This window comes from Danio rerio, chromosome 12, assembly GCF_052040795.2.
Source record: "Danio rerio strain M-AB ecotype USA chromosome 12, GRCz13ab, whole genome shotgun sequence".
Taxonomy (NCBI): Eukaryota; Metazoa; Chordata; class Actinopteri; order Cypriniformes; family Danionidae; genus Danio; species Danio rerio.
Genome location: NC_141032.1, coordinates 5174244 through 5196026, shown reverse-complemented (window position 1 = coordinate 5196026; position 21783 = coordinate 5174244). Strand labels below are relative to the sequence as shown.

Here is a 21783-nt window from a genome sequence, read left to right as displayed (position 1 = left end):
GATGGATGGATGGATGGATGGATGGATGGATAGATGGATGGATGGATGGATGGAAGGATGGATGGATGGATGGATGGATGTATGGATGGAAGGAAAAGAAGGATAGATAGATAGATAGATAGACAGACAGACAGACAGACAGACAGACAGACAGATTGACAGATAGATAGATAGATAGATAGATAGATAGATAGATAGATAGATAGATAGATAGATAGATAGATAGATAGATAGATAGATAGATAGATAGATAGATAGATAGATAGATAGATAGATAGATAGATAGATAGATAGATAAATAGATAGATAGATAGATCCACTGTAAACAACAGCTTCTTGAGGCATATTGTTTTGTTTCAGCATGACAGTTTGTAGCATGTTGCTAGCATGTTTTAGCACATGAGAATAGAGCAGCCTGAAGTTTAGCCGGCATAGTGCCTTAATTTTGAGTTTAATTTAGAACCAGAACAAACTTAATTAGTAGATCAGTTGGCTTTGTCATTTCTTAGTGTTCATCAAAATAAGTGGCAGTTTTTTCCACTGTTCTTTTATACATTCCACTCTTCCTCACACTCTTCTGTGCTGTTCTTATTTGCAGATCTCCTCATTATGCATGTCCAGAGGTGATCAGGGTAAGTCCATAGATCCAAAAAGTATTCTGCATGTTTTAGAGCATGACTGTGTCTGAAAGTGTACCACTGACCTCACTGTCTTTGGCCTCCTAATTCTGTAGGGTGAGAAATATGACGGTAGACGGGCTGACGTGTGGAGCTGTGGAGTCATTCTCTTCGCTCTGCTAGTGGTGAGGAAATCTGCTTTTGCCAGAGCTCATAGGAGCACATTTTACTTCCTCCACTTCTCACCTGCTTCAGATTTTTAGCTCAAAGGCTGTTTAGCAAATAAGTGAATCTCTCAGTGCATGTCACTCCCATCTGTGTAACTTTGTCCTCTTGTCTGCTGTCCACAGGGCGCTCTGCCCTTCGATCACGATAACCTACGCCAGCTGCTGGAGAAGGTGAAAAGTGGCGTCTTCCACATGCCCCATTTCATCCCACCCGACTGCCAGGCTCTGCTGCGAGGCATGATCGAGGTCAACCCCGAAAAAAGACTCACGGTGAGAGCACGCTGTTTACTGTCAATATGCATGCTCGGCATGCTAGCCTGTTTACTTCAAAGGCCAGCAAATGCTTGGCCAATGCATTGCAAAAATACTGTGCATTTCTGCATTCATGGGATAAAGTATTCGTTCACCCAGCACTTGAAAAATAGGCAATCAATCAATCAATCAATCAATCAATCAATCAATCAATCAATCAATCAATCAATCAATCAATCAATCAATCAATCAATCAATCAATCAATCAATCAATCAAGATTGCTGGCAGCTAGCTCTCTGCAACTCTCACATGGTCGCCCACTGAAGCTAAGCAGGGCTGCGCCCGATCAGAACCTGGATGGGAGACTACATGGAAAACCTAGGTTGCTGCCGGAAGTGGTGTTAGTGAGGCCAGCAGGGGGCGCCCAACCTGCGGTCTGTGTGGGTTCTAATGCCCCAGTATAGTGTCGGGGACGCTATACTGCTCAGTGAGTGCTGTCTTTTGGATGAGACGTTAAACCGAGGTCCTGACTCTCTGTGGTCGTTAAAAATCCCAGAATGTCCTTCGAAAAAGAGTAGGGCTGCGTCTGAGACCACATACTTCCATACTATATTGTACGCTAAAATCTGTATGCGAGCCGAGTAGTATTTCCGAATTTATAGAATTCGAAAATCAGTATGCGAGAAGTATCCGGATGATTTATTTCTTCCGGCGAGATTCTGAAATGCGCATCCCATGCATGCTGCGCTATCCCATGATGCCCCGCGAAAGAATTCATGAATGGGAGTGACGCAGCTGACGCAGGTAGGGCACGTGACCATGACAAAATGGCGGATGTAGTACGCCCCAATTCAATTCATACTTTTCACATTCATACTGTATAGAACGTGCTTTTCTACTGGCCGAGTAGTACGTTTAAATTCAAATGCAGTACCTACTGAGTAGTTGGCGGTTTCGGACGCAGCCCAGGAGTTTAACCCCGGCATCCTGGGCAAATCTGCCCACTGGCCTCTGTCCATCATGGCCTCCTAACCCTCCCCATATCATAATTGGCTTCATCCCTCTGTCTCCTCTCCACCAATCAGCTGCTGTGGTGTGCAGTCTGGCGCAAAATGGCTGCCGTTGCATCATCCAGGTGGATGCTACACACTGGTGGTGGATGAAAAGATTCCCCCCATTGTGTAAAGCGATTTGAGTGCCCAGCAAAGCACTATAATATTATTATAATATTATTAGGATATTTTATGTGAACTCTGAGAGCTCCCTGATCTTCCAGCAACAGTCCTGACTCATTCAGAAAGCTACCAGAAAACATCCTCATAATGGACTGAATGCATTCAGTGCTTTAATTATCAAGCTGTCAAATCCTTTTGAGTGCACATAAAATAATGACTTTATTAACAGTTTCATGAACACTGTGTAATTAATAATGTAATAATAATAGACCGGTGTAGTTAATAACAGAAGTTTTAGGGTTGAACTAACACTTTAATGTAGTGATTATTGTGGGTTTAAGTGAAGTGAGAAAAATATAATTATGAGTTATAATGACTAATGAATGCCACTGTAAAGTTGTGGAAAACTTTCTTTGAACGTGTCCTAAATGGGTTAAATCCACTAGAAAGAGCACTTTAGAAAGAGCACAATGGCCTTGTCATATAATGGCACATGTGTACATGCAGTCTTGCAGACTCACAATAGCCACTGCATGCATGTGTCTGTTAAATCTATAAGCCTGTAGGATGTCCCATTCATCATTTTAGCATTTAGAAGAATGCTTACAAGAGCTCCCTGTGCAGCTGCAATGTACCTTTGGTACATGAAGGCCACATGGAGGTGAGTTGACCTCAATTCAAAACTACAGCACAAAAGTGTGCTCAGGCCCTGTTCCAAATGGCATAGCTCGTGTGCTTTTGCAGTCACTGGATTTTGAGAATTATCTTTCATGCAGTGTGTAACGCAGCTCTTAGTGGATAAAACATCCAGCTGAGTTTTAAATCTGAAAGCGCACCTCATATAAAGTTATTGACTTTTAAAAAAGAGTCGACTCAAGAGTTGTTATTACGATTTGTCCTACAAATGGATCTTGAGCCATTTCATCTTGATGTCTGATTGAACCATTGCCCGCAATTGTAGTCCCTTTATTAATCAAACTTATCCAGCAAGTTTTTACGCAGCGGATGCCCTTCCAGCCACAACCCATCTCTGGGAAACATCCACACACACACTCATACACTACGGACAATTTAGCCCACCCAATTCACCTGTACCGCATGTCTTTGGAGTGTGGGGGAAACCGGAGCACCCGGAGGAAACCCACACGAAGGCAGGGAGAACATGCAAACTCCACACAGAAACGCCAACTGAGCCGAGGTTCAACCAGCGCCCAGCGACCTTCTTGCTGTGAGGCGACAGCACTACCTACTGCGCTACTGCCTGAACAGAATTAACAACACTTTATTTTAGTATTACATTTTTAATGTAAAATGAAGCAAAACCAGTCGAAAACTTTTCATTTGTCTTTCTCAATGCACTTTTAAAAGATGCTGTCGCTTAGCCAGATTGCTTGCGTTTCTGCTTATGCAAGAAAACAACTTGTTGCATTTGTTGCAACGGGCATTGTTCGCTGTCCACTACAGCCCGTAATGTTTATTCAGCAATAATTGTCCAGTACCGATAGCAGAACCGTTAACGTCGGAGCTTATCGTTACTTCTGTCTTTTATAATGTAGCAACGACACTGATAAGGTACTGAGTTTTGGTTCCCATCCCTAATTACTACTCATTTTCAAAAACGATTTGGATCTTGGCGTTTCCAATTTTTCAATATTGCAGTATTTTAAAATGTGCTTAAAAATATGTGGATGAAAACAGAGCTGGTGAAAGTGTTTTTTGACCTTGCATGCATATCAGCCTGATGTTGAGGACTCTTAAAACCAAAATATGACCTTTTATAATCCATAATAGGGGCACTTTAAGTCTACAAAATCTCATTCATAATTGTAACTGTTAAAAGGTCGGTGCTCACAAAAACCTCTTTTAAAGCTGTCACTGAGATGGGCTGTGAAGTAGACTAATATACAAAAGTTAACAGGGTGAAAGAGGATGAGGGTTTAGGTGCCATTTGGGACAGGGCCATACATAGTTGCCATCCTGATTGATCCCAATCCAAATGAAGTCCTTTAAAGAGGATTTCTGAATCAGGGATTTCAAGGAGTAAAATTGATGGACACGATACTCTCCCATGATCCATTGTGCATGTTTAATTAGTGACGCAGATGAAGCAATGTGACGCAGAAGTGGGATCCAAGGAACAGCTTTTTTGGTCTCTTACTTTCCTCATCTGTTAAAAGATTTCAGTCTAGAGGGTAAACTCCTCGAAGGGATTAGGGCATAGGGATGAGACCTTTAGAATGGGACACAGCAAGAATTGGGAAAAGCTTAATTTCTCCCATCACTAATCTTGAGATATAGCGCCATCTGCCTGTGAACAGACTCTCATAATCACACCATCTGTTGTCCTTCCCCTGCAGTTAGAGGCCATCCAGAAACATGCCTGGTATCAGTAAGTATTGATGATTTTTATTATTAATGACTTATAATCTCATCATCACTATAGCCAAGCCACAGAGTTTGTGTTTATGCTCACCTGCCACTTTATTAGGCATTCCTTGCTATTGCATGCCGTGGACTGCTTTTTGTCTGTCTTAATTGTTTTTGGCATTGATTCAACGAGGCGCTTGAAGCATTCAAGTCCATTTTGACATTTGAGATTTCTCGGCTGCACATCCACAATTCCTTCACATCCTATATGTGCTCTACTGGATTGAGATCTGGTGACTGTTTTGGGGCATTTGAGTTTGGTGAACTCACTGTCATGTTAAAAAACAGTTTAAGACAGCATGGTTTGTTATCCTAATGTCCATCAATAGATATGCACACTGTGATCATAAAGCAATGGTCAACAATAATACTCAGGTAGGCTGTGGTATAAGAAGTTGATCCCAGGTAGTATGGATCCATGTGTTCTTATTGTTTATGCCAATTTCTGACTATTTCTGTCACAGCAGAAATTCAGACTCATCCAGACCAGGCTTTTTTTACAGTCTTTGATTGACCAGTTTTGGTAAAGCCTGAATTGGTGTGGTCGTCTGCTGCTGTAGCCATAAACCCAGTAGAGGCCTTCAGCATAAACATCTCAGCAGATCAGCAATTTTTGACGTAGACCAGCCTGTTTGGCACCAAAAACTAACCAACACACCAAGCCAATTTATGTTCAAATGATGTCTAATAGACATCCAAACATGGCTAAAACAAGGCAGTCACCAATCTAATAGAAATCTAAAAATAAAACAAAAAATAGTCATTAAATAGACAGTGATATTTGGGACTAAAATGTTTACACATTTGGACTAATATTAGACATATACTTTCACAGACAAATTCCAAATTTAGCCTTGTTTTATCCAATACATCTAGGTTTGGATGTCTATTAAACATAATTTAAAGGGCACCTATGATGAAAACCATCTTTTGCAAGATGTTTGGGCCAAACTGAGTGTAGGTACAGCGTGTCTACTGTCACACTGGGGTGATATAAAGACAATAAGCCTCTTTATGAAATTTCCAAAATAGGATCCCTCCCATTTTGAGGCTGACCGCAACTTGATTGACAGCCACGTATGAACATGTCTCCGTAGTATTGTATATAATTATATTAACAAGACAGGACGTGCGCAAAGCAATCAGGATTAAAAGGTCTCTGTGATCATAAATAATCATCAAATATGATCAAGAGTGAGTTTTACAACTTTAAAACGTTTTTAAAACAGAGCATGTTTGTAATAAAAACAGGAAAATTGCTACGCAATTCATCACCACAGCCACAAAGCCTCAATACAAGCATGATAGAAGACGCTTCAATACCGGTTTGTGGACTTAAATCAGGTTTATTTTTGCATGCAACTTTATAACGACATTGTGTGTGACTCATCGCTTCAGAAAGGCTTTAATTAACTCCAAAACAAATATATCAAATAACCGTTGTGAACGTTCTTACTGTAGTAAGGGAGATCTGCTTCTTACTTGTCTGTCACTGAGCTGTTTGTCTACCCGAAGGCTAGGGCTGTGACAAACTCGTGGAAACGGTGGGCGGGGAGAACCAACTCATTAGCATTAAAGGCACAGGCAACAAAAACAGCTGCAATCTTCAAACAGCACTCATTTCCTAGAGTTAAAAAGGTATAATAAATAATCCAATGAGTATTTTGAGCTGAAACTTTACAGACACAAAAGCCTTATATTAAATCTTGAGAAATGGTTAAAATTGGTGCCTTTTAGACATAACATTTATTGGTGGTGCGTCACTTTTACCCTTTAGCAGCAACTTTAGTAGCAACTTTAGCAGACAATTTTGATCCTGTCTACATACCTAAATGACTAAGTTGCTTTCATTTTATTTGAGGATTAGATGTTTGCATGAACATGTCAGGACTAATCATGCACTGGCTGCCTTTTAGAGTTGAGTTTAAAATTGTACTTCGTGAGCTACTGACACTATCGGTACAACTCCGTGAGCTACTGACACTGTATCAGCCTTTCAGATCCCTTCGGTCCTCCAATCAGCATCTGCTATGCATCCCAAATCAAGACCTAAATGCAGGGGAGATTGTTCTTTCTGCAATGCGGCCCCCAGGCTTTGGATTGCCTTACCACCATCAATAAGACATGCACCTTTCATCACCTGCTTTTAAGACTTTAAGATTTGTTTTCAAAGGCATTTGGATGTTAGGAGATACAGTATGAGATGTTTTTAGTCTGTTTGTGGTTGTCTGTCTGTGTTCTGTTTATTTGTTGGAAAGCACTCTAGCCAATGAATGATGTAAAAATCTGTGCTATATAAATAACACTGGTCATTGTCATTGTAATGCTGTTGAACAGTAAATAGGAGTTAGAAGTTGTACAACAGAAGTTATACCTAATAAAGTGGCCATTGAGTGTATTTGCATATATATTTTTTGTATTCTGCAATGATATAAAGCATTGTGGCCTTTTCTCAATGGGCTAAATGAGATATTATTTGAGCAAGCTGCTCACATTCATCTACATTTGCTTGTGTGTGATCAAGAGCTGGACGCAATGAGCCGTGTCCGGAGCAGCCTCCTCCCCGGCGGGTGTCCATGGGCCGGATCATGTCTCTGACCGAGCTGGACCCAGATGTGCTGGACAGCATGTATTCCCTGGGCTGTTTTAGGGACCGTGTCAAACTGGCCCAAGACCTGCAGTGTGAAGAGTGAGTGGAACAATTTGCACCAAAAGCAAGCACCACATGCTTCTTCATCCACCTTTAATCATTAGGGACTCTTTTCACATGACTGCTGTTTAATATTTAGATTTTGTTTTAAATATGAACATTTATATGTATTTATTATATTATATGGATTCATATGTATTAAATTATATCCGCATCAAATTACAAAATAATGAATTACAGCTTGTGCGAGTTGTTTGTAATGCAGTGTCTATAAAGCAGGACAAAAAAATTTGACATTATTCTTTCTTCTTGCTGCCGTTATCAGTCTCACACTAATTTTTCCCCTTTTCTAAAAGTCTTGATAGCACCATCATGGAGTTTTTCTGTTATTATTTCAGCAAATAGGATTGTAAAAAAAATTATTTGTGGTATACTCATATTCACTGCAGTCTTCCGCTGTTGAGAAACCTGGAAATGTGGAAAGAGTCCATCTTTGAGATTGTTATTCTGTCTTCTTTCTCTAAATCTCAGGGATAACCAAGAGAAGATGATCTATTATCTCCTGTTAGACCGTAAGGAGCGCTATCCCAGCTATGAGGATGAGGATCTTCCTCCCAGAAATGACGTTGGTTAGTATCCAGTAGGGTTGGGTATCGTTTGGGGTTTTTTCAATACCGGTGCTAAGTCGATACCTTTAAAACAGTACCGGTGTCAAAACGGTACCTGAACTGATATGTTTTAGCCAAAACATTATTTGACAAATATATATATATATTTTAATCATTATAATTGAACAATATAAATATATATTTATAATAAGTTTAACGTAAACATCAATTCATATTTTATATATTTGAATTGCATTAATATATTTCTTTTGTTTATTTGTTTGTTAGCATTGATCTGCATAATGCTATTCACATTACATTAGCTTTCTACTAACCTGTGGAAAGGCTGTCGTCAAAATCAGCTAACACCTTTTTTCTGGGTTTGGGGCCTGTGATTACTTTTACATGGACATCAGTGATCTAATGATTTGCCTCAATCTGAATAAGACAATAACATGATTCAGGTGTTTACATGAGCTGCTTTTTGAATGTTACATTCATGATTCCCAGTTACATGTTACAGCACACAGATCCATCAACGTCATGTTTCCATCCAAAAATGCGAATAAACTTTATGCGCAAAACTGGATTATCGCATAAAAGTTGTGCGAATGAAGCATCGTTTCCATCCAACGAGTCAAAGCGAACAAAATCATCACTTCCTGATTAACTGGCGCCAAATATCAACAGTAAAAACTGCATTTGCTGCAGTAGGAGAAGCTGCATCAATCTTTTCTAAATGAATGCGCCTCAGAAGACAATCCTGACAAGCAGTGAGCGCGCAGTGGCGTTTAAAGGTGTCAGACGCGCAGCACAGGCGCTCTTGATTCTGGAGGTCATTAGTAATATATTAAAACATTAATACTGAAATGGTAAGGCATTTTATAATGACCAAAACAACATTTCAGATGTTTTATAATGTGCTCAGCCTGACGTTTTATCCAATTACACACTTTTTAAGCATCACATGATCTCTTTCAACAATATCACATGACTTTTTTTAATGCGCATGCTGGAGTTTGTGCGGTAAAAGTGTTTCCATCGCAGTTTATGCGCATCTTTTCTTATCGAATAAAAAGTTTATCCTACCCAGTTAGACGTATACGTTTTTTATGCGCATTTTCAAAATTTATGCGCATCATGGCGTTTCCATCAACTGTATTTTTATGCTCATTTGCAAAATGAGTTGGATGGAAACATAGCTTGAGTCACCAGCCTATAAATGTTTCCTTCGCATTTTGTGTCTGTGGTCCTTTAAGATAATCAAAAATCACTGTTTACGTGGTAGACTCTTGATCAGATACTGTCTTAATCATAATAAAATCAGAGTATTGGTGTCCATGTAAACGCACTTACTGAAAGTGCCAGATGATGTCACAAGCTGTCAAAGACAGTCCATTCCTCACCTTTAAGTTGATTCCATGAGCCCTCAGATTTCATAAGTTTGACGTGTTTCCCCCTTTACACACAATTTTTGTAAAGCGTCTGCTGCATGTTGGTGTGTCAGAATCCCCCGAAAAATATAGCCATACTTTAGAATGCTTAGTTTAAGCAACTTAGATGAATGTGATCATGCGTTTTGATGAAGGCAGTCGATCACTGCATGCGCCTTACTGCACGCTTTGCCTTTTATAAGCAACCAGAACAAACGCTGACGGTGTCCGTATCCCTCAAAACTGTTTAGAATTAAATATTTAGAGATTCAATTCAATTCAATTCAGCTTTATTTGTATAGCGCTTTTACAATGTAGATTGTGTCAAAGCAGCTTCACATAAATGGTCATAGTAACTGGAACAGTGTGGTTCAGGTTTTAGTGTTTAAGTTCAGTTCAGTTCAGTTCAGAGCTCAGAGTTCAGAGATGGTGTGACACAACGGGTACCTATGTGTGCCTTTGATGCACCGCTTGATGCTTCTTACGTTCTTGTTGCAGTACCAGTGGCACCGGAATTAGGCATCAATTATGCTGATTTGGTCCGGTGCATACCGGTTACAAAGGGTGTTTCGGTACCCAATCCTAGTATCCAGTCCTGTTTTTGACAGAACTAGTGGTCACCATCTGATTCTACCAGAAAGACTCAAGGAGGCAGATAAACGTTTGAACATTTATTGTGAATTGTTTGCATGAATGAGAGTTTGTTACGGTCCTTTCGTAAAGTTCTTTGGCGTAAGCCCCGTCTATAGTGCAGAACTCTGGATGAGCTGGCAGATCCTGCCTGAAGATGAAAGCAGGGCGAAGCCAACCCCCTGAGTGGAGACGAGGCCAACCTGGTGGTGGTGGTGATGGGGAGGATGGAGGGAAACTTCCGCAATGTCACCTGAATACAGCGAAACAGATTGTTTAGATGAGCTTTTATACATGGCTTGCTTGGTTGTTATAGGCTGACGAGATAATTATTATAAATGACGTGACATCTCAGTCTTCCTGGTAGAACCTTCGCTAAAGCTTTCATTTCTTGGTCTACCAATAGGCTGAGAAAGAATATAGTTAAAGGTACAGTTCACCTGAAAATGAAAACATGCTCATCATATACTCACACTTCAGTGGTTCCAAACTTTGATGAATTTACTTCTTCTGTTAAACACACACACATTTGTAGCTCCGCCCTCTTTTGAAAAGAGCACAATCTCATTTGAATTTAAAACAACAGTCAGCAAAACGGCACAATTAGAATTAAAGCCTAACGCCCTATTCACACGGGGCTTCAGCGTCAACGCTTGACTGAAGGCGTGTCTGAAGTTGGGGCTGAAGCGATCGTCATAGAAGCGTCAGCCAATGAAATTCAGTCAGCAATAGGCCACTGTCTAGCTGGTGTATTTGCATACAGCGATCTGATTGGCTGACGCTTCCGTCGGCGCATAAATAGTTGAGCTAATCCCAACTTCTTCAGCGAGCAACGCCTCTTAAGTGGCGCTGACGGATCCACAATGCAGTTCGGCAACGCCTGACGTCACCCATTCAAAGTGAATGGGAAGCGTTGACGCTGACGCCCCGTGTGAATAGGGCATGAAGGGGTCAGTTTCAGAGTTATAAAACATTATAACTCTAGGGACATCAGAGACTTGCTTTACATCTTGAAAAAAGGGGCATAATAGGTCCCCTTTAATGTATTTTCTGCCTTTACTAAAAGTAAACATATTCAACACAAGGTTTTGTGGTCTAGGTTCACATTTGTTGAGCAAAGCAGATATAACTGTAGCAGAATCCCCCAGCCATCATCATAACTATCTTTATTATATCATTTACACCGAGAACAAGGCATCACATCATCATTGCACTCACTATACCCTGATGTTTGCTCTACACACACAGTTATCCGCTATCATTACTCCCTCTCTGCAGACCCTCCTCGTAAGCGTGTAGACTCCCCCATGCTGACCCGTCACGGCCGCTGCCGGCCCGAGAGGAAGAGTCTGGAGGTGCTGAGTGTGACGGAGCAGGGCTCTCCCACACCTCCACGCAGAGCGCTGGACACCTCCACACACAGCCAGAGGTACACATCTGACTGCACAAATATGAAGCTTTCAAAATATTCATTCGTCATCACTGAGTCTTGACCAACACACGTCTCCACAGATCCCGATCTGTCAGTGGAGCATCGACTGGCCTTTCTTCTAGTCCTCTAAGCAGTCCCAGGGTAAGTGCCTGTTAGGACACCTCCTAAGGGTTAGTTCACTCAAACATTACAAATTTGGAGTTGTGTTGAGTTTTTGTTACATTTTAGGTCACCCTAAATGATAATCAGCCCATCATTTACTCTCCTTTATAAGTTTCTTTCTTCTGTTGAATGTAAAAAAAAGATATTTTAAAGTATGCTGGGACCCATCAACTTCCATAGTAGGCAAAAACACTGTGAAATGGGTGCCAGCATCCAGCATACTTCAAAATATCTTCTTTTGTGTTCAACAGAAACTAAAAGAGGTTTTGAACAATTGAAGGATGAGTAAATGAAGAAGGAACTTTCTTTTTTTTTTGAGGGGGGAGGGGGACTATCTCTTTAGTAATGATACCGTGATCTCAAAAATGTAGATACATATCCATATAGAAATGCTTGAACATACTGATACCTGCTTTCTCACTCTCTCTGTTGTCTGGCAGTGAATTGACACACACCGCAGTGCATTTTAATGAGTAATTTAGTACATTGGTCTGTTGATCTGTGTGTTGTGTGGCACTGTGTTCATTTACATGCAAGCGGCTCATTATATAATGTTGTCGATCACTCAATCTCTGCATGTGCTTTGAGTTTAGCTTGCATTTGGAAAACAGCCATCAAGTTCAAGTGTATTTGTAAAGTGCTTTTCACAGTAATTGTTCCAAAGCAGCTTCAGAAAAGTTGGACATTATTACAAAACAGTCAACATCAGAAAAGCTGAGCGGGCCCTGAAAAATAAACACTGAAACTCTGACCAATGTGAGGAGAGTTTACTCGCTCGTGACTTGTTTTAGCTCTTTTGGTTCGTTTAGAAACTTTGCCGTGTGTAAGCGAACCGCTCCAAGAACAAAGAGCAACAATGTAACAATTTGAATCCCTCTTTCGGAACAAGAGGATCGATCCACAGGTGTGAAAGCACCCTTATTTAGTTTTGATGAATCACACCAGAGTTCGTTTTCCCACTTGGTGCGGTTCGTTTGGGTTAGGTGTGAATGTAGCACACTCGAGTGCGCACCACAAGCAGACCAAAAAAGTGTGCCGAGATCTCTTTGAAGAGGTGGTCTCAGTACGCTTTCAAACAAACCCTGGAGCGGTTCGTTTGTGGTGAGAATATGATCCAAACTAAAACAGACCCAACCGCAAAAAGTACTGCGCCTTTTGGACTAATCCAGCTGCCGTAGGCCAATGCACTGTCCATTATTGAATGTGGAGGAAAAGTATTTGTTGACAGCGCTTTACCAACAATTTTAAACGAAGAGAGAGAGAGAAAGGGAAAAACATCACCTGATGGATCGCTTGTAATATTTCCAGAAGATGACCATGTTGCAGTTTAGCTAAATTAATTCACACCTCCGGGCGAGGCAGTGGTGCAGTAGGTAGTGCTGTCGCCTCACAGCAAGAAGGTCGCTGGGCGCTGGTTCAAACCTCGGCTCAGTTGGCGTTTCTGTGTTGAGTTTGCATGTTCTCCCTGCCTTCGTGTGGGTTTCCTCCGGGTGCTCTGGTTTCCCCCACAGTTCAAAGACATGCGGTACAGGTGAATTGGGTAGGCAAAATTGTCCGTAGTGTATGAGTGTGTGTGTAAATGTTTGTGTAGATGTTTCCCAGAGATGGGTTGCAGCTGGAAGGGCATCTGCTGCGTAAAAACTTGCTGGATACGTTGGCAGTTCATTCCGCTGTGGCGACCCCGGATTAAAAAAGGGACTAAGCCGACAAGAAAATGAATGAATGATTTCACACCTCCTCCTGAAGTTACGTACGATGCACCTTCGCCATTTGCGATGCATTAAAACATTGTTTTCCAGCCGCACTTCATTCTCCAAATCTATAGTTTGTCTAAAGTGATGTATAAAAACTATATAGCATACTATGAGCAGGGATACAGTCAGCCAGCACAGTCGTCCCTCCATAGTTGGTGGCATTTTCCCGCATGTGAATTCTGACCAATTGAAAAGCAGTTTAGGAAATATGTTCAACATCATCTGGCCAATAAGTGATGTAGATTTTGTCAGATGACTACATTTTAGTTGCAACTGGTTCGGACCAAAGCAATTAATGTGGTGTAAAAAACGACCCAAAGACGGCGGAAAATGCTACAATGTATCGTTTATTGCACCTTGGTACCAAATGAAGCGAACTACAGATGTGAAAGCACTCTAATTTCACTGGACCTTTAATACAAGGTGAACTCGGTGATCAGTGCTGAGTAAACACATTGCTCATTGTCAGGTAATGTCATTTAACACACTGAGACTTTGTGGTAAAGAGTTGCCAAAAAGAACAGTTTAGGATGTACCCATGACTTAAGGTGTTGCTCTTTTTCGTTGTTACTCAGACTTCATGTTTAGCCACTCTGCCATTCACTTTCTCCAGACTGTGTTGATGTAAACATGCACGTCAGTCAGCTGTAGACACAAACACATCACTGTGCACCGTATCGGGCTCACCTGCCATTGCTCATTTTCACTCCTATTTCTCTCTCCATCTGCCACCACCTTCACTCCTCCACCCGCTCCTCCTCTTCCGCCATCAGAGCCCTGTCTTTACCTTCAGCGAGCCTGAGGTAGTTGCCGCAACCAAAGCAACAAGCGGCAGCACCAATTCTCGTCCCAACCGATCGCATGAACCCAAAACGCAGACGCTTCCTTCCAAAAATGCTCCTGAACGCCCCCAGCTCCAGTCCATGAAGTCGCTCCCGCTCCCCAGCTCCAGCTCGCGCTCCCCCTCCCCGTCCCCCCTGCTGTCCCCCATTCCCCGCTTCCTCTTCTTTCCTTCTCCATCTGCGGTGCTGAAGTCGGTGACTAAAAGCTTGTATCCCATGTCTCAGGTCACCCCTCAGGGCTCCCCCCTGCCTACCCCTCTGGGTACCCCAGTGCATCACCCCCACCCCCCCACTGCTACCCCTCCCTCCTCCTCCTCCTCCTCTTCCTCCTCCCGAGCCGAGGGAGGAGGAGTGGGCGTCGGCTCACTCTCCTTGACCCCGCCCTCTAGTCCAGGGGGAGGCGGCGGCATGGCAGCCAGTAGCTCCGCCCACTGGAGGACACGTCTCAACTCGCTGAAGAACAACCTGCTGGGGTCGCCGCGCTTCCACCGCCGCAAGCTGCAGGGTGAGTGTTCTCTTCTATACTTCGTAGTGTTCAGGAAGATTTCAAACACTTTCTGGTGTGATTCAATATTGTATGGAATGTGTTTACCTTCTGAATTAAAGAACACACAAAATCAAAACTAACCATATTGCTAGTTTTGTGGTGAACTGTTGACTACATTAAAGGCTAGTTTTTGTGATCTGTGCATGTCATTAAGAACAATACATAAATTGTTTGCTCTAAATTATCTAAAATTTTAATCTGAAAATGCACTTCCTGTTTGTTTTCAGCTAAATTTTCAGAATAAGGGCCCTATCATTCACTCTGCGCAATAAGGCGCAAGACGTGTTTGGCACGATTTGTTGCTATTTTCAGACCAGTGCAACTGTAATTTTCCCATTTTGCACAACATTGTTTAGATAGCAAATCCATTTGCGCCACTTTGTGGACTTAAGGTGGCGTGTTAAGGCGCATTGTTGGGGGAGTTTCTAATTTGAAGAACTGAAATAGACTGCGCCATCGACCAACTGAAAGCTGCTCTAAAGTCCAGCGCATGCATTAGTTATGCACCTATGCAGATCCAAACTTTTACTCATTGCTTAATACATACACGATGTACAGCAATACACAAATATCTTTACATATGAAAACAATTAAAGGATTAAATAGTTACACAAATTAATATTTTCTACATAAAAATAACAACCACTGCCTCCATGCCTCATCTCAGGGGGCTTTTATCAGTTTATTCATGACAATCTTTATTTGTATAATGTTATTTTTATTAGCAGTATTATTTATATGCAGGCCCAGAGCCAAGGAGGGTTCAGGTGGTTCGAAAGACCCACCCCCCTTTTGACAAAGTCCAGAATTTAGCCCCTATATAAGCTCATTTGTCCCATTTTTTAAGTATGCCATCACAAATTGTGAAAATAACAAATAGAAGAAGGCTTTAAGAAGAATAAACAATAAAATGACCAATAAAAGAAGACTTTTATTATTTAAATGGACACATTCTGACTGAGGAAATGAGCTGGCCAGTTTGTTATTTGCCTATAGGCTACAGTTTTTCATTTAAAACTAGTTTTAACTTATTCCTCATAGTTTTTTTTATGATGAATGGTAATAAACAACATTTTTTTCATATTTCTTTATTCAAAAAATTTAATGTAGAATTCTAAACTCACTACATTATTGATAAAATTGTAATAAAGTTTAAAGTGTGATTATACATTTTAATGCTCATTTTAAATAAACACAAATTTCTGTAAATTTTGCACTTTGACAAAAATGTAGGAAATATATTTGTTGCATCAAAAAGTGTGAAAAAAAGCACAAATCAGTGCTTAAAATGTCACTCAAATGCTGTTTAAACCTCATAATTAAATAGAAAATCCGGAAAAAAGAACCTCTCCTTTTATTGGCTGATGAATACGGGCCTGTTATATGCATATTTATATTTGTTTTAATAAAAACAAGTTTAGATTTGTACATCTGTCCGGTTTTGGAGATGTCTGCATCTCCATGGAGAATAAGAACAGCATGTGTGTTTGGATATAACTCCACACTTCGTTATTTATTCGTTTGCTAGAAATTAGAACTGAATTTAGTTTTGAAACAAATCTTTGTGCTTAACAAACTAAATGTAATATGTAGGCTATTGGATGTCTTCGGTGGAGTGAGTTTCCACCATTTCCTTACACCACTAAAGTAAAGGAGTAAAGTAAAGCGTAAAATTAAAGTAAAGCGAAGATAAAGAGGCCGAATGGAGGAGGCTCGTGCTTTGTCTTCACACTCCAGCTGCTCTGTTTAACTCTGTTTTCTCGCGTGTGAAGTGTTCAGTTTTTTCCATTTACAAAGTCCACCATGTAAATAGCAAATGTGCCATGATGTGAAACAACTGACTCTTAAAGGGAATGAGAGATGAGACGTCTGCATCTGGTTGTGTTTCATTCTTACTTTTACCTTCCCAACAGTGCCAACCTCAGAAGACATGTCCAGTCTAACACCAGAATCAAGCCCAGAGTAAGAAACATTTACCATCTCAATAAGCACATACATGCTATCCAGATATCTGTCACAGAATCATTATATAAATATTTTTATGTTGCATTCATTTATTTCCAGAGGTCTATTACTTATGTTAGGAAAAGTGTTTTTAGGCTTCAGAACTTGGCGATTTTTTGACTCTCTTTGCATATTTAGTTTTTTGTGTTTTTATGATTTAGATATTCTAAATATTAAATGTTTAAAGGTCCTGTGAAGTGCTTTGAAATGTGAATTTTTTATTTATTTGGTGTTTGATGTAATCTCAGTGAAATATGTAGACAGGGTGGGAAATAACATAGCCCCTCCCCTTTTAAAAAAACAGCCAATAGTGTTTTGTTTTAGCACAGCATGCCAGGGCAAGTGCTTGAGCATCAAATGAAAAGCACATGAGAAGCGTCTTGAAAGAGGCGGGGCATATCAGATTCTAGAGAGCATTTGATTGGTCAGATTTGATGAAAACACTAAGTATGAGGTGATGTCAAAGAAAATGTTGATTTATTTAGGCCAGGGGTGTCCACACTTGGTCCTGGAGTTTAGCACCAACCCGAATCAAACACACCTGAATCAGCTAATAGAGCTCTTAGATATACTAGAAACTTCCTGGCAGGTGTGTTGAAGCAAGTTGGAGCTAAACTCAGCAGAACACTGGCCCTCCACGACCGACTTTGGACACCCCTGATTTAGTGAAAAACTGCAAGGTTTGATGTTTATAACTTCAAAATGCGAATTTGGCCTACATTAGATTATAGATCCCCTTAAGACTAACATACTAATAATGAGCAACAAACAATAACTTGACTTCTAGTTGATCATTTGTAGAAGCAGAAGGTAAATTTTTTTCGACGAATCATCAGTTGAACTGCATCCCAATCATCATAAATACTGCAGAAGAATTACTGGAACCAGCTTGGACCCAATATTCTTACAAAAAATCTGTCAAGTTTGGTGGGGGCAAAATCATGGTTTGGGGTTACATTCAGTATGGGGGTGTGCGAGAGATCTGAAGAGTGGATGGCAACAGCCTGAGGTATCAAAACATTTGTGCTGCCCATTACATTACAAACCACAGGAGAGGGCAAACTCTTCAGCAGGATAGCGCTCCTTCTCATACTTCAGCCTCCACATCAAAGTTCCTGAAAGCAGAGAAGGGCAAGCTGCTCCAGGATTGGCCAGCCCAATCACCAAACATGAACATTATTGAGCATGTCTCGGGTAAGATGAAGGAGGAGGCATTGAAGATGAATACAGAGAATCTTGATAAACTCTGGGAGTCCTGCAAGAAGTGATTTGAGTCATTGCAGAGATGTATGGATGCAGTCCTCCAAGCTCATGATGGAGTCAGACACAATATTAACTCTGTTTCCTCTGCACCATGACTTTATATTCTATACTAAACATTATTTCTGTTCAGTGATGAGACTTTTGTCTAAGCAAACTCAGACCTTACTGCAGTGGTCACCAAACTTGTTCCTGGAGGGCCGGTGTCCTGCAGATTTTAGCTCCAACCCTAATCAAACACACCTGAACAAGCTAATCAAGGTCTTACTTGGAATACTTGAAACATCCAGGCAGGTGTGTTGAGGCAAGTTGGTGTCTTAATTAAATAATTAAAAATCAAGGCATGATCATATTTTATTTTGGTAAAATAAGCGTAATCTAGAGGCCTTTGCCTTTCATATAAGCCACTTCTGAGACCAAATGATGTCTAGAAGTCATCTTATTATTTGCTGTTCCTAAAACTTGGATAGACGACAAGACTTTTGTCAGATAATGTATCAGTGACATCCTGCAGAGTCTTAAAAATGGAATGATGCAGATGACACATTTACTGACCAAATGTCATCACAACTTATATATGCTCTATTAAGAGAAATACTAACAACAATACTTGATTGTTTAGAACATTGTGATGACTCTTACCATGTGTGTGTATCCTGACAGGCTGGCTAAAAGGTCTTGGTTTGGAAATTTCATCAGTCTGGAGAAAGAAGAGCAGATTTTCGTGGTCATCAGAGACAAACCCCTCAGCTCCATTAAAGCCGATATCGTCCATGCCTTCCTCTCTGTGAGTCCAACACATGATTTGTGCAGCTCTCTGTTGATCAAGTAAACATTACGTACATTTATTACATAATCCACAAATACACTATACTGTTCAAAAGCCTGGACTCTTCTGCTCAACAAGGCTACAATTATTTAATCACTGTTTTCAATTTAAATACAACATTATCAGCTTTTTATGTAGCATTGTAAATGCTATTACTGATATATTTTGATCATTGTAATGCATCCCTGCTGAATTATAGTATTATTTTTTATATTGGCCCTAAACCCTTTAGTGCAGTGGTCACCAAACTTGTTCCTGGAGGGCCGGTGTCCTGCAGATTTTAGCTCCAACCCTAATCAAACACACCTGAACAAGCTAATCAAAGTCTTACTAGGTATACTTGAATCATCCAGGCAGATGTGTTGAGGCAAGTTTGAGCTAAACCCTGCAGGGACACCGGCCCTCCAGGACCGAGATTGGTGACCCCTGCTTTAATGTGTTCAAATTTGCATGAATATATTGTAAGGCGTTACATTTTTGACAAACAAAATCTTTGAACAGAGCCTCTAAAACTCTTTTGTCATACTGATAGCAGTTAAACTGTTTTATCTATACAGTATTATATTATTTTTGCCCCTTTGTCACTTTATTGTGTTATAAACACTGTAAAAAATATCTGTTAATTATCAGGTTCCATATTTACATGGTGTTTTCTATTGTGAATTGCATTATTTAAGTTTTATCTTTGCTCTTTCGACTTTTAATGTTGAAAATTCAACACTGCAGATTCAAAAAGGTGACTTTTATTGGCATTTTATGATACTGTTACTGTACAGAAATAAGTCTGTAAAATGACAGTAAATGTACTGGAAGTTTGTTACCAGGGTTTTGTACCATAATATACAACATCAACACAGACAATATATCACTTTAATTCTGTTAAAAATGTCAACAACAGTCACTTTTCAACGTCAAAAGCTTTTAGAGAACAGATCAAGATCCCATAATGCTATTCAAAATCATAAATTACTAAAAACAAACATCACCAAATACGGAAAACTGTTTATTTACAAATATTTTTACAGCATAGACAAGAAAAGCAGCAAAAAGCCTTGTATTCTGCAAAAAAGCATCCAAACCTGTTTAAAATCACTAGTAATAATTCAACTGTAAAAATTGTAATACTCAATGAGGACAGACACAAAAGCACACAAAGCAATAATTTTTTTTTATCTTCCTCTGGTGTTTTACTTTCAGATTCCATCCCTCAGTCACAGTGTAATCTCCCAGACCAGTTTCCGAGCAGAGTATAAGACTTCTGGAGGTCCGTCTGTCTTCCAGAAACCCGTCAAGTTCCAGGTGGACATCTCCTTCTCTGAGGGAGAGCGAGAGAGGGAGCGGGAGCGGGAGAGAGACAGAGACGGACAGAAGGATTTCGGGATCTACAGCGTAACCTTTAGCCTCATATCAGGTGAGAAGAATAAAAGGACTCAAAAGTCAAAACAAATACAAATTCAATTCAATTCAGCTTTATTTGTATAGCGCTTTTACAATGTAGATTGTATCAAAGCAGCTTCACATAAATGGTCATAGTAACTGGATCAGGGTAGTTCAGTTTTTAGTGTTTAAGTTCAGTTCAGTTTAGCTCAGTTCAGTGTGGTTTAAAATCATTACTGATAGTCCAAACACTGAAGAGCAAATTCATCGATGCGTAGCTCTACTGATCCTGAACCATGCAAGCTAGAGGCGACAGCGGAGAGGGAAAAGAAACCTCACCGATAGGTGAGTGAAGAAAAATAAGCCTTGAGAGAAACCAGACTCAGTTGGGCACGACCATTTTAATTTCCTGGATTCACTGGAATCAGTCTCATGCTCTCCATTCCCCCATGACCACCAGCGCAGAAGCAGCTCAGGATACGGCCTGGTCCCGGATATGGAGACCTTGGGATCATCTCGTCGCTGGTCTTGGATCCAATCAGTTACTCCGCATAAGGAGGACCTCGTGATGAGTATCCCCAGGTGGAAATGGAGAAAAAAAGACAAATGTCCCTCAAATTCTGCAATCATTTATTTTATGAAGCGATTAGTCGACTTTATTTTACAAAGTAAACCAGTTGCATTAAAATTATTAAGTCCCATGTGGTTTCCCATCCAGGTATGCCTGGTCAATTTTTTAATTCCTCCACAACTGAGTGCAAACAGGGATTCAAATCTTCCTCCATTTTCTTAGCTGGACCCCCGAAGACAAAATCAAGCACCACCCTAAATTTTTTTCTCATTTCAGAAACTGTTTCAATCAGATGTCTGTCATGATAAGGGATAAACTTAACTTCCGTTTCATGCAGACTTTAGTAACTGCATTTCAGAGATTCAGGTACTCACACTATGTACAGTTGCCTTGAACCGGGCCAAAGCACCTCCCGTTTCCCCCGAGGGCTCGCACTCACATTACATTCAGGCCTGGGCACGCTTACGTCATCGATGCTGCGCTGTTCAGTAAGCGCTCTCGCTCAGCACAGTGGAGATTGCTTTAGTTATTTTGTTTAAGTCGTTTGATATGCAGTGACACGCAGTCAAGTATTTCGCCGAACAGATCCGCCACTTTTGGCGCTCATAAACAACCATGAAGTCCTCGTGCTGCAGGTATTAGGAGGTTTGCTGAAGGTGCGCAGATGTGGTGCAGTGAGGGGTTTGCTTCTTAAAAAAACTGCGACAGTTTGCGTTCATTGAACAATTAAGAATGATTAATAAATCCATATCAAACAGTCAACCCAGGCTCATTCTGAAAACGTAGTCCCGTGGACGTGTCTGGAGACCGCAAAATACGTCCTGGGAGGTACGTATGGCTGCATTTCATTTTTTTTTTACGAACGCTACAGGGCGGTGTGACGCCGTTCCCTTTCGGCTGACCGCTTACCTTCGTGTGGAGGGCTTTCCCGCCACAACTAGTTTGTCCAGTTAGCTCGTCGTGTACGTCGACAGACGTGAGATGC

At 40.7% G+C, this 21783-nt stretch overlaps 1 protein-coding gene across 4 annotated transcripts in view; it reads left to right on the top strand.

Annotated features, from left to right (window-relative positions):
- Positions 1–21783, top strand: part of brsk1a (BR serine/threonine kinase 1a) — a 31664-nt gene that overhangs the window by 5811 nt on the left and 4070 nt on the right. For 2 of the 4 annotated variants that reach the window (XM_087275693.1, XM_087275692.1), the window contains exons 6-17: positions 599–632; positions 734–802; positions 968–1114; positions 4630–4661; positions 7224–7388; positions 7881–7978; positions 11299–11449; positions 11533–11593; positions 14436–14715; positions 16671–16719; positions 18685–18808; positions 20048–20261. In XM_087275693.1, coding sequence (XP_087131819.1) covers positions 599–632; positions 734–802; positions 968–1114; positions 4630–4661; positions 7224–7388; positions 7881–7978; positions 11299–11449; positions 11533–11593; positions 14436–14715; positions 16671–16719; positions 18685–18808; positions 20048–20261 — 1424 coding nt within the window. Of the gene's footprint in view, positions 1–598; positions 633–733; positions 803–967; positions 1115–4629; positions 4662–7223; positions 7389–7880; positions 7979–11298; positions 11450–11532; positions 11594–14141; positions 14716–16670; positions 16720–18684; positions 18809–20047; positions 20262–21783 lie in introns of all 4 variants that reach the window. The other 2 variants (XM_087275691.1, XM_087275690.1) reach the window with 1 other exon arrangement.